The sequence below is a fragment of the Drosophila sulfurigaster genome, chromosome 2L (genome assembly GCF_023558435.1).
Source record: "Drosophila sulfurigaster albostrigata strain 15112-1811.04 chromosome 2L, ASM2355843v2, whole genome shotgun sequence".
NCBI classification, from domain to species: domain Eukaryota; kingdom Metazoa; phylum Arthropoda; class Insecta; order Diptera; family Drosophilidae; genus Drosophila; species Drosophila sulfurigaster.
In genome coordinates, this window is record NC_084881.1 from 10,539,527 (window position 1) to 10,553,184 (window position 13,658).

Sequence of the window (13,658 nt, forward strand, 5' to 3'; positions counted from 1 at the left end):
ACATACGTAAGATTTTAATGAATTTTGATATTTGAAATAGACAAAAATGAGTGAGTTAAAAAGCTTTAAATTAATAATTATATAATAATTCTATAATATTACGTTAAAGCTGTATAACACAGAACCAAATTTTAAGTATTGAAACTGACAACTAAAACTTACTTAGCTGATGAAAAAAATCAATTCTGAATAAGAGATTTTTAAGTTTTATGTTAATTGGCACTAAGCTAATGATTGAAAATTGTAAATGATTGAAATTCAATATTAAAATAAATAATGTGTATTATAGTAGTCACTTGAGTCATGATTGAAATGGTAATAATGATAAATTAAGGAAACCTTATGATATTCCGATCATAACAGTGAGGTCTTTAACAGTCAACCGATGATTTTTGAGCACTAATTCCTTCACTTCATTGACGTGTTTGACATCTGTTAACGTCGAGCGCTCTTAGTCTTCTTCCCTCTCTCGTTAAACTCTTTGTACCACTAATAAATATTTTTCTGCGACATGATAGATTCACTAAAGGTCTTCCGCAACATCATCAACACTTCCGTAGTCTAAATTTCATTCCGCAAACAAAATTTAATGCCACTTCTCTGATCAATTAAATCAGACATTGTAACAATCGGAAAATGCACTTTTGATTATTTGATAAACACAAGCGTAAATATATTTCTTATAATGAAAATGAAATGAAATTTCGCCCAGATGTCATTAACTGCTCAGTCAACTCAAGAAAACAAGAAAAACCAGGCAGAAATGTTAAGTCCATGAACTTTACTCGTTACTGTTGGGTTACAGAAGTATATATATTTAACAATTATATCTCACTATTATCACACCGCTCAATTAGTTCCCGGCCCCACATATAGGGGGGCGGCAAAGCAAGCAAACATCGATATTTTTTATCGATAGTGTCGATTATCATAAGCTCTGTGTTTAAGTTAAAAATTTTTAAAGTGAAACAACCTTTGAGTTTTTCTACACTATGGAAAAAAAGGAATTTCATGTCCTCATTAAACACATTATAAATAAACAAATAACTAGTAAACACTTACCAGAGATACTAAAATGCATAATACTTTAGCTTTAGTTGATTAGTTAGTCTTGTCAATTAATTGTCATACACAATGTGTTGTACAGTAAATATTAGAGAATATTAAGAGTATTTTATTTATACACACTTTACATTTATATTTTGAAATTAACAATACAATTGTTGCAACGTTTGTTCTCACATTCATCGCGTATCTAATTGAACCCAATCCCAAACGGATGAAATAAAGAATTTGAATTGAGTGCAGTCCGAACGAGTTTGGAGAGAGCTCCCTCTTCAAATGGTGGGCAGATGATGCTCGGTGCGATGCAGCATCGCTGCATTCTTGTTCAGTGGCTGAAGCTTCACATAATCCTGATGGGTGTGATGATGATGCTGGTTGCTTGGCAGCAGCGGCAACGAGGTGTTTGAAGTCTGTGCAAAGCAAAAGCTGATTAATAAACAATAATAGTGTGAGAGGAATGCGAATTGAGTTTCACCTTTGATTTATCACGCGCTGCGGCAATAGCAGCCGCTTGTGCCGCTCCAGTTTGCAGCTGCTGCGCTGCTGTGGCAAGCATGAACTGCTGTGAGGCCAATTGCTGTTGCCGGAGTGTGGCTGCCTCGAGACTATTGATGTGCTCCTGCTCCCGCTGTTTGGCTATGTAGTCATCGAAGTACGAGTGCTTGATGAGTTTGTCGCATGACCAACGCTTGGCTGGATCCTTGTCCAGACACTTCTTCAGCACATCGATGGTTAGCGGATTTTGCAATGCCTTCGCTGGCATTTTATCCTCCAGCGGCTCAAGCGTGGGCGGCACTGGCAGCGTTATGCCCTTGAAGTATTCGTTCTGGCCAAAGATCTGTATGTGTCTTGGCAGCAAATCGCCCAGTGTCTTGCGTATCAAATACAGTTGATCGACATCGCTGCGTCCCGGCCACAGCGCCTCACCTCGCACCAGTTCCGCAAAGAGGCAGCCAATGGCCCAGACATCTACCGGAGTCCCATATTGCGTATCACCAACCAGCAGCTCTGGTGCTCGATACCAGCGTGTTGCCACGTAATCTGTGTAGTTCTCGCCTGGGCTCAACATTCGAGCGAATCCAAAGTCACAAAGCTTCACTTGACCCTGAGCCGTTAGCAGTATATTCTCCGGTTTGATGTCCCGATGCAGACAGCCCTGTTTGTGGCAATAGGCCACGCCCAGCAGTGTCTGGTAGCATATCTGTTTGGTGAGTGGCTCTGGGCAGCCCTGCGGATGACGCTCCAGCTCGTGGAGCACTGTCAGCTCACAGAATTCGAAGACCAGATGCAGACGACGCTTGCGACGAAAGACCTCCAGTAGTGACACCAGATTCGGGTGCTTGAGATTCTAAATGAAATATTTAAGAAATCATTTCAATATTACATGTGTTTGGTTTAATTCTAGCAAATTAGAGAAACGAAGAAAGTTAAATAAATAATCAAATTAATCAAATAAAATTTTAATTTATTAAAACTTGTAAACCAATTTATAAAATTATAAAAACTATATGAATACAGATTTAACTAAGTAAATATAATTCTGAAACACAAGATAGATGCATAATTGAGTAAATATTGCTACACAAGTTATTACTTTCAACAATAGTAAAAAATAATACAATATGTCTTATACTAATTAATTAATAAATTATTTATAGAAACACAAATGAATTATATCAAAATCAATAACAATTTTATAAATCACGAAATGCTTAAACGAATATTCAAATAATTTATTATGACTTTTAAAACAATTTCGAAAATTGTAAAAAAATTACGTATACGTATATGCCGCCCTATGGGTATATAACTATATTCTTGCTCACCTTGAGCAGCCTTATCTCGCGCAATGCTATTTTGCGTATGGCCGGATCATCTTCAGACTCGACGAATCTTTTCACTGCAACCAGGGCTCCAGTCTCGCGATCTCGACACTTGTAGACAACGCCGTAGGATCCCTCGCCCAATCGGCTGAGCTTCTCATACCGATCCATTTTGCTGCTACCTTGTGGTCTGAAATGGTTGTTAAATGTAGATAGCATAATTCCCAATAATATTCAAAAAACAATTAACATTGAAATCGAGTTTGAATTTGAAGTTTGCGAAAGTTGTTGTTAAATTAGTTTACCTTAGACTCAAACATTGACCACGTTTGATGTTTGCACGACGCATTGCTTTGCATTGAGCACATAGAATGTTAATGATGTTATTTGATTGACACGAACACATGAGAGAGATCACAATCACATACGATATATGTATGTGAAACTACATTATACGGACAGTAGTTGTAGTAGTACGATTTAATGAGCGGTGATCTTTTCTTGGACAATTTATTTACAGATTTGAGTTTTGGTTCTTGATAATTTAGCTTGATGTCCAAAAGTTGATTTTTGATTTGCGAATCGTATTAGTTGTGTTAGTTTTTGGATGGGTTTCTTTTTTTTTTATTATTTTTGGTTTTTTGTTGCAACGAAAACAAATGAGATTGGAAAAGTTTTCATGAGTTATTTGAATGCCAGTGAATTAAAATTTTGTTATACTATGCTGATGAAATGATAAGATGTGAAAATGTTCGCTTAGAATTTAGAAATGTAAATTAAATTTATTACGAAACTAAAAACATTGTTAATTAATTGTATATTTATATAATGTTAATGTAATGTAGAATATAAACTTAATTGAAGGGTTAGCAGAAGCTATCTAGCTTATATGTTAAATATATACTTAACTACTCGTAGTTCCGCCTCTTAAGGCAATAAAAAACTTTCCTAAATTATAATCTACATCTGAGGTCAATATCCGGCTGACACAAATTGTTTTATAACCTAGCATAGCATAACGCATATCTCTAGCTTCATTAGAATCATACAAAATCGATACTACTAAAATACTTAATAGAACTTAGCCAGCACCCCACAAAGTAGACCCTTGGGTCCGTGAAAACAAGGCTGTAATCGATTTTCTGGCTTTAGCTTTAATGCGTGTCCTTTTCAGTCAAAATGGCGTTTTCTGGTCGAGTGTATATGAAATTCGAGAATATTTTAGCTGATTTCACATAAATGATAAGCTTAAAAGCAACATTTGTTCATAATGTTTCAATGTCAGGCCGAGGTAACTGAACTTTGAGAGGGTTTCTCTGGACCCGCAATCGAAATCGAAAAAACACACACACAAAACGAGTGGGAAACCTCATAACATGTGTGCGGTTCATTAACATGGAAAATGCAATTAAATTAAATATTCATGTGCGGATACAAGGTCTAAGTGCCAAATCGAAAGAGAGAGAGAAAACGAACAAATGCAATGCGAATACGAACGAATATAAATAGCGAAAACAAGAACTGTCGCGAAGCTGTCGAGCTGAGCAGGAAAGCACTTACCTAGTAGGTATCCATCTGGCTAGAATTTGACGTATTTGCCACTAGTGAGAAATATGTCGAAATGTTTTAATGATTTAATATACATATGAGTATCTGCAGAATGAGCTTCTAGTATTGGGAATTCAACTAATAGTATTAATACACACCATGCGCTAAAGAATCGGGAACTTTGTGGCGAATACTTAGCGATCAATATGATGATGGGTTTTGCTTTTTCTCTTCTATTTATTTTTTGTATATTTCTTGAAAGGTCGACCAGTACAGGAGCCGCTTGTTTGACTGACAACTAACGACTGATTTCCCGGACTTTTAGCCCGACTCTGTCGTATCACCCCCCCGCGTGTGTTGCTGTCTGGTCGTCTGGTCGAGAGACCCGAGAGCCAATGTCATAGCAATGCGACCAAAGTTAACAAAGCAAAAACCACAACAAAAGCAAACCATGCGCAGTGCTCTGAAGTTTTTCAAGAAGTTTCATGTTCCATGTAGTAGCTTCCTCGACCCCACAACCAACTCAACCCCTCTTAACCCCTCGCATTTCTCAACCCCTACGGTTGAGGTGGATTTGTTGTATTTGTTTTTGTTAGGCAACGCGTCGACTACGACGACGACGACTACCGGAAAACATTTGAGGCGAGTTGTTTCTTTTCCTTATTTTTGGCTTTTCTTTTCTGTTTCCTCTTTTCTTTTTCTTTTTTGAGGTTACCTGGTAGTTTCTGGTTAACGGGAATTGTAGGCGTGCGACCCCATCGTCTTTTAAACTGTGCTACAAAGGAACTTCTTCACTCGGAGAATGGGTAAACCAACAATAAAGAACGCAACAAAACTGGGGAAGATAGTCAAACTGGTGCAGCAGTGCAATAAGCTTGCCGAATGGGGGAAATGGAATGGAATGGTGTTGGGGTTACGACTCGTAACGTTGTTATATCAAATTCATTATGGGTTATTAACTATTGGTATTCCGTGGTGCAATTACGCCATGTTATGCTCAGGTATTATGGCTTTGAAACTTGAATTAATTATGACAAAAGTTCTTCTTTTTTACTGCCTTAATTGATAAATAAATATTTAATGAAGTCCAATTAAAAATGAATTCAACTGTAGACAAACGTATGTAATTTAATTAAAGATTGCTTGGATTCATAAAGGGGAGAAAATAATTATAATATTGTGTAATTTCGTTTTACGATTAATGTTATAAAACCATTTTGGTTTTTCGGTATTTAATTCTTTTCTATTCAATTAAATAAATGCAATTTCTGTCAACATTAATAACTAAGAATAAGTAGGTGCAAAAATGATTTCATTTTTATTGTTTTAAATAATAAATAAATTAAACTAATAATTTATTTTGACATATTCAGAAACTTTATATATCAAGTAGAAATATATTTAGCAGTATTTTTTTTTTTTTAGATTATTGTGTAATTATTTATTTGGATATAATGAAATAAATGCAAATATTTTATTAAAAAAGAATGGAAAAATAAATTGCTTATATATACATTTATATATATAGAATATTTTAAAATATTGGTCTTGTTTACGAAACCGTTTTCATAAATGTGTTAAGCTGTGTTATAAGCATAATTTTCCAATTAAGAAAATTGCAGCAAAATAAAAAAATTAAGGAAGTACATTAATTTTAAAAATATAAATTTCTTAATATATTATATTTTAATCTAGAATCTAGACGAATCTAGAGAATTCGTGTCTTTAGCTCACCTTCGCAGCGAAAACAACTTGGATATCTCAAACATTTTCATGGTGAACGTTGTAATATATTATTTTTTTATTGCTTTATCACCTTTGCAACTTCAATGGCAATAACAACAAATGCTGAAAGACAGCGGCAATGGCAACGACGACAACGAACTAAAACTACAATGGCAACGGTAAAATCGTCGCCCGCAACGATGCCAACGAATAAATTGGAGCACGAGACGATTGCGATGTCGAAACGCCAACAGCCGGGAAACGACTGAAGTTTGTTCTGGCCAGAACTTCAGTTGGTAAGCCAGCTAAATGGCCAACAAGCCAGTATCGCAAACAAGCCACACTTACAAGCTAGCAAGCAAGCAAAAAAAAGAAATGAAAACAAAAATGGCCGCTCAACTCGATTGCATCTGCGGACATTGCACATACGCCATGTTGGACACTGGCTCTTCCGTTTTGTTTCGTTTCGTTTCGTTTGGCTTCATTTCGCTTGTGGTTGCGTGTTGCATTAAATATGCATTAAAAATACTCAAAAATGCATTGAAATCCAAGCAAGCAGTAACTTTGAAATGAATTACGAACCATTGTCACGCATACGCAGTGTTGTACTCGACCAAACAGACTGACAGACAGGGAAAACATACTAAGCTCTAATGAAAAGCACGTGCAACACCTTTTATCTGTTCTAGCCTCGAGGGAGGGCAATTAGTGGCTCGCTCCAATTTGGTCAATACATGGACGGCTTTTGACCTTTTGTTTTTGCCCAACTCGGCTTGACTCGCTAGCTTTTCGCGCGATTCAATTTGCATAATAATCTAGTGGCAGTGGTCGAAGGGTCTCTGTGTTTTTTTGTTGTGCTTCTGCTATTTTTACTACCTTTTGTTTACGAAGGCATTTGCTTTGATTATTCGACATTCTTCATGTAATTGTAGTTGTTTTCATGCCTCTTAATTACATTTTTTGCCGCTTGAAGACTAAAGTGGGGAGGCCTACTCTGCCATGTAGTTATTCATTTCATTGTTCGGTCAGTTTGTTGGCTCTATTTTTTATTTTCTTTGTATTTTTGTTTGCCTTCCGCTGGGGTTCAATAGTCGACACTTGGCAGGGGCTGTTCAACTTTTGGTCAAGTGACTATGCGAACCCCATTGTACTATATTGATTGCACTGATTGCTCTGAAATGCGCGGAAATTGGCAGCTTGTTCGAGTGTGAAGTCTGCCAAACGGACTTTGGTAACAAAATGGGGGAAAAAAAAACTAAAGTTCTGCATTGATCGGGCACTTTTACGTACAACTTTGAAGTAGTCATTGCAAAGTTTAAAACGATTTAATTCAATTATTTAATATTTAATATTATGTATGCATAAAAAAAGTTAAGCCAATAGAAAATAATTAAAAACTGTTATTTTAACACATGAGCAGCGTAGTTGGCTGTATTGAAAATAAATGAATCTACACAGAATAATTATTAAATTTTGTAAATAATATAATTAAATTATTGGTTTGAAATGTAGTTAAGAAACTTTACCAATATAGTTTTCTTATTACTTATTGAATTTATTGAAGAGCTTTGAAGTAGCTATTTCAGCGTTTAAGAATATTTAATTCAATTATAATTTTTGCATCGAACTTACACAAATCAAGATGAATTCATGATTGTAAGCATTAAAAATAATTATGCCACTATCAAATATGCATATTTACTAAATAAATATTATTTATTAAATTGCTCAAATTGCATGCAATCAATAAATGTTTGGTAAGTATTATGAATTTAATTTCAATTTAAAATGAATAAAGTTCTTTTCCACAATTTATATTAAATAAATAAATATTGATTTCAAAGATAATTCACCTTTGGTGTTTAAGTCTTGATCCTTATTGAATTTATTTCAAGAACTATCTAATGCGCTCTAATGAAAGTTGATACCAGACAACAAGCAAGTCCGAAGCGAATTGACCTTTCGCAGCAGCTAAAGAGCACACGTTTGTTAGTGCTCTTGGCTTAAAAATAATCGCAACTAGAACTTTAGCACTAGCCAAGTGGTGAATGTTGTGCAAAAATAGAATGCGAGAAGTTTTTACAGTTTAATCGTGCAAAAGGGCAACATGGCAAAGTGAAGTGCGGCAACTTGGCGTTTCTGGAAACTTTAGGGATTGTTAAGGCTGAGTTGTGCTGACGCTGACTGCGCCAATGGTGAATCGTGGCGGTGTTGACTTGGCCTTGTTGGGCGTTGTGTGCAATAAATAACAAGCTATTAATGCCAAATGTGCAGCGCGCACACACACACACACTCGCACACAGACTAGCACACGCACAGGTGCAAGAGAAAGCATTGCATACTTACGGGCTGCGGCTGCAGACAATATGGCATGCGTAGTTGTAGCAAAGGCCAAGGCCGTTGCAGTGAACTAAATGTCATTGGGCGATTGGGTGATTATTTGGTGTAAACTTTTGCACATTTTTCACTTTCCGTTTGCTGTGTTGCCGCAAAAAGTTAACGTGGCTAATTACGGCACAGCGAAAGTTTATTCGATTCAATGTCGACATCGACTTTGGTTTCGACTTTGGCTTCGCCTTCGACCTACCTGCGATGCCTGTCATCTAGAGCGGGCTCATTGCAGACTTGGATCCTTTGTATGAGGCGATAGAGAAAGGATTCTTGAAATGCTTGCGGCAGATAATAATTCTGAAACATTTCACACGGCGGCCAACAAACACGTTTGCACCGCTTCAGTGCAGAATTTAGACTACGGGCACTTTGCCCCGTATCTATTTTATCGATAAACGCTTTAAAATGCATTGGACATGATGCATATTTAATGCACGACTTGCAATACTTTCAGACGCCCCACAAGTAACCCCCCCGTAAATCCTCAAAGGTGTTTGGGTGCTTTGACTGTGATGTGTTTCGTGTGTTTCGTTGCCAGCGTCGCCCATTTCTCTTCTCGTCTCTTTACATCGCTTGTCGACGATGTTTTTTCTTCTTCTGTTTCATATTATTTTTTACTTTTGGGGTCAGTAAACAGGTGCTACATAGGAATAAACGGAAAGCGAAAGAGGACGAGGACGTGCTCGGAGAGAGGAAAGAGGAGAAGGAGGCGCATGCAAATGAATCAGGCAGCAAAAGTAGCTGCACCTGCTGCGAGAGCGAGAGTTGTGATGGCAGTCAAAAAGATTCAAGGAAAACACGGCACATGCAATATGAAGCTCATGAATGTCCAAAGCAAAGCCAGGCAATGCTGATGCAGGCAACAGGAGAATGAGGTGATATGGAGGGGGGGGAGCTACATAAGGTGAGAAGAGACGTGATGATGGAGCCAATAGAAGCTTCTTCCTTCAGCAAATTTTAAATTGCTTTGCATGCCGTGCAGACCTGACGGAATGGCAAAATAACTGCGCCGAGGGGCACAAGTTAATTCTATGTAATTTCTAGCGAACAAATTTCGATTTATGCTGTGTGCTCTTTTTTTTAAATTATGCTAAACTTAAACAAACATTGATAATTTAGGTAAGTTCTAGACAGATAACTTGTTCCATAATGAGTATAATTTAATTCTTGGTGCGTGATTTGATTAATTTAAAAAATATCAGTGATTATTTAATCATTCTCTAACAAAGAAAACGGGAGTACATTCCTTTATTAATAACATTACTTGTTCGACTTTATTATAATAAATCAACAATGCAATTAATTTTGGTATTTTTTGCCATGTAAATCGAACTTGTTTAATTGCCTTAGTATATAAAAAATTTCAAGCTCTTAAAAGGCAAGTAATTGCTATTTCATATCACAAACATTGTTTGAATAATTGCTTTGGTTTGGCTAAATAAATTTAACAAAAAATTGAAATATTTATGAACATAAGAACATTAATTGTAAATCTATTTATTGCGGTAATAAACAACAAAGCATTGCTTTCAATTATTGAATATCAGTTTAATTGAAATATTACATGTTGTCAATAATTAAATAGAAATTAACCGCAACAAAAATACAATTTACCATTGGACTAATTCATCAGTTTGGCAGTCCATCAATAAAAACAATTCCGTCACCAACGACTCACACCAAATACTAAAATGATGCATGTTTTTGGTTTTTTTTTTTGTATATATTCAATTTTTTTTTCTGACAACAAAATGAGCCGCATGAAAACCAACAAACTAAACTATTAACCAACCAACTATCGGAGAACCCTATCAACGAAAAAGGGGCCCAACAAAATAGAAAGAAAAAAACTATCTTGAAACTGCAATCAAATTGAAATTCAATCAAAAGGAATATGTGCAAAAAAGTACACAGACATCAAATTGCATTGATATGCGACCATCGCTTTGTTAGAATTTTTTGTTTGGTTTCTTTCGTCCGGATCTGACAGGAAAGAGAAGGGAGAAGAAAGCAAAGGAAAGGGAATCGGAATAGGGGAACCGGAGACCCAAACCTGGGAACCGGCAACGAGTGACAGCCAGACAAACAGCTCAAAAGGAATATTGCATACTTATTGGCAGCGGCAGCGGATGATTTAGCGGTTTTTAATGCTTCTTCCTTTTGGCTGGGAGGAACATTTTGCTCTTGCTTTTGCTTCTGGTTTTGCGCACATGTCAACGCCATTTGCGCGACTGCATGGAAAATGGAAAATGCGGGCGAAAATATGGAAAATATTTCTCTAGTTTTGTGTTTTTTTTCTTCCTGCAATTGTCTGATTGAAATCATCTGAAGCGTTCTCCTTAACGAGCGAACTAGTTGCCGTCTACAAAATATTTGCTATATTTTCGTTTTTTGCGACTGTTTAGTGGATACTTTTCGCTGTAAGCAAAGATAATCTTTGTAGCCTTAAATGATGACGCACATTATGGGATTACTTCGTAAAGTGAATGATAGAGCACATAAATCGAAAGCTTTCCAGTATCGTTGTGTAAGTAGAAGGTTGACCAAAGCAATATGTTTGTGTTCTATTTATATTGAGAGCAATAAAATCTTTAATTTCAATCAATACAAATCTAAACGAAAATTTAAATATAACATTTATTTTATTTTTATTTTTATTTAATAAAAATATTCCGGTTTTAGACATTTCATTGATCTCGTTTATTTCGTGCTTTGAGAATATTTTATTTGAACCAAAGTCATATTGTATTATTATATTTGTCTGAAGAGAATTGAAATTATCTTTCATTTCGGTTGGCATTCGAAATTTGCCAAAAAAATTTATTACAAATTATTTGTTTTTATTTTTAATGCTGTTTAATTTATTAAAAAATACACAATTTTAAATAAGTTTATTCCGTTCGTGTTAATTATATAACTTCTTTAAGTATACTTCATTTTGATCAAAGTCATACATACCAAATATATATATTTAATACTTATATAACAAACATTTATTTTATTACCTTAACTTGAAAATTTACTATTCCGAAATACTTCTGTCTGACAAGCCAAAAAGTTATTTGAATTTAGATTAAACACCTAGATTATCACAATACTTGATTATCTTTACTTCTTATCCGACAACAATTAATAAAACCACGATCTAAGATTAAACTTTGCACGATGCGAAAATTTTGTAGAAAAAAGTACTTTCATTTTATAAAAATTAATTACACTTTAGAAGTGCACATGAGGAAAATATATGCTATAATATGCTAACCGTGGATTAGTAAACAAAATTATCAAAATTAAACTCGTGGCAATGCATAGAAATAATTTATTGAAAATATCAATAAATTGAATTGAATTGAATTAAAGGAATGTTCATATCCATAAATATGCGAGTGATACATTTTAATACAATTGTATTATACTAGTTACGGTAAGATTACTAAAATAAATAAAAATGGAGTAAAAAGTTAAATATGCAACGCTAAATTCAGTGAATTTGTATCGACAGTATATTAAAGAATGATTTGTACCATAAAGTACACAGTTTGAAGTCATGTTCTTCTGTAGATGTACTAGATATACATATGTATGTATATAGGTTTACCTCAATAAAACGCTGCAGTGTCAAAGAACCTTATAACAAGGCAAAAACCCTAAGGTTAGAGCCAAACAAAATCAGGGTCAGGTAAGCCGCATTGGCAATTATCTACGCGCCAATCTTGAACTTGCTTTAGACAACAAGTTCAAGCCGAAAAACAAAGAAACAATGCAGGTTCGATATGTGTGCAGAGCAATGCGTTGTACTTCAAAATTGTGGAAATAACCCGCAATTGATTTAATTATAAGAATACAACTTACCTTCTGGGCAGAAGTGGAAGATGGTTACCAAACAGCCATAGACGTTTCTCTCCAAACCATTTGTCCATAGACCTTTTGCTTTGAATATATTTTGAAGTGTTTTTAGTTTTGCTATCACTTGCATCTAGTTGTACATCATTTTATTGTATTTAAGTTTTGGATTATTTCGATATTTTCTTTATTACTTTCACACGCGTTTTTCCATTACTATTTATTTGATTTTTTCTTTGAGCTAATTACGCGGCAAAACGATGCGTCCGCTCGGTGAGCAATGTTAATAAAGTTTGTTTATATTACGCCGGAGTCATAACCGTAGCCGGAATTTTTGTGCGGCATTGAAAACGCCGCACAACAACAACAACGAGGAGAAGAGTGGGGTTTGTTGGGGTGTCGGCGTCGGTTGACATTGGCAACGCTTTAGCCTGTCTTTGGGGTTGTAGTTGTAGTTGTTGCTGTTGCTGTATTTAAGTTATTAATAGTGTTGTTATAGCTGTAGTTCTGCATGTTTGTGTTTTGCGTTGTCAATCCATTGTCATTAAAAACAAACAAAAAATTTACCAAACATGTTCACAGAAAGTTCATGCATTGATTTCGCGTTTCCCAGAGCCAAAATCATTTTTCGAATATTCATATTAATAATTTTATGACCAACACACAGAGTTGAGGTGAGGCGTTCCCATCTCACACTCTCAATTGTCATAGAAATGGATATTGTCCTGTAGTAATGTCCTTTAAATGGACACCCACACACACGCACACATGCCGCAATTATCCCCATCTTTATTGGGTTATTAATATAACATTTGTTTTGGCTATCATCTGTCTGATTGCGTTTTGTCGCAACCAGATTAGACAACTGACATAATTAACTTGTCATAATATCCGCTATTACACATATGTTACACTACGTTCGAGATGAAATCATCAAGGTCAAAGAGGTGGTATTACACGCAAGGACGAATTTAATATTTCTAATTTATTAATGAGAAGTAGAGCACACGTGTTTCACACAGATTTTGAAATCGGCCTCAATAGATTCAATTTGTATTATGCATATGAATTTAGTCGCACAATGCATTTGCCATTGCCATAATTGCCCTGATTTAAAAGCCGCTATTATGTTGCAATGCAATTTATTGGAGTGCAATTGATTTTGAAAATGATTTTAGTAGTGAAACATTATTTAAATATTAAATAATAATGAGATATGACTTCAGCATTTAATATCGGATTGTTTCTCCATTAATAATATTA

At 35.3% G+C, this 13,658-nt stretch overlaps 1 protein-coding gene across 7 annotated transcripts; it reads right to left on the reverse strand.

Moving 5' to 3' along the window:
* Window positions 1-1,150: 1,150 nt before the first annotated feature.
* On the reverse strand, window positions 1,151-12,597 carry LOC133850640 (cyclin-dependent kinase-like 1). Of its 7 annotated transcripts, XM_062286771.1 has the most exons (6): window positions 4,595-4,758; window positions 4,449-4,489; window positions 3,194-3,503; window positions 2,892-3,078; window positions 1,541-2,413; window positions 1,151-1,475 (listed from the first exon to the last, which is right to left on the reverse strand). In XM_062286771.1, exons 3-6 carry the CDS (start codon window positions 3,292-3,294, stop codon window positions 1,338-1,340), a joined length of 1,299 nt encoding a protein of 432 aa, XP_062142755.1. In that variant the 5' UTR covers window positions 3,295-3,503; window positions 4,449-4,489; window positions 4,595-4,758; the 3' UTR covers window positions 1,151-1,337. The 7 variants fall into 7 exon arrangements, with proteins under 7 accessions (XP_062142755.1, XP_062142756.1, XP_062142760.1 ...); XM_062286772.1 differs by lacking the exons at window positions 4,449-4,489; window positions 4,595-4,758 and adding an exon at window positions 6,171-6,424; XM_062286776.1 differs by lacking the exon at window positions 3,194-3,503.
* Window positions 12,598-13,658: the final 1,061 nt, after the last annotated feature.

What these genes read in the sequence shown, in the direction of transcription:
- LOC133850640 (XM_062286770.1), bottom strand. Translation starts at nt 8,858, where the DNA reads ATGTTTCAGAATTATTATCTGCCGCAAGCATTTCAAGAATCCTTTCTC. An exon ending in CTAGATGACAGGCATCGCAG is followed by an intron (nt 3,079 to 8,748) that starts GTAGGTCGAAGG and finishes CAACCATTTCAG; the next exon opens with ACCACAAGGTAGCAGCAAAA. An exon ending in CAGCGCGTGATAAATCAAAG is followed by an intron (nt 1,476 to 1,540) that starts GTGAAACTCAAT and finishes TGCTTTGCACAG; the next exon opens with ACTTCAAACACCTCGTTGCC.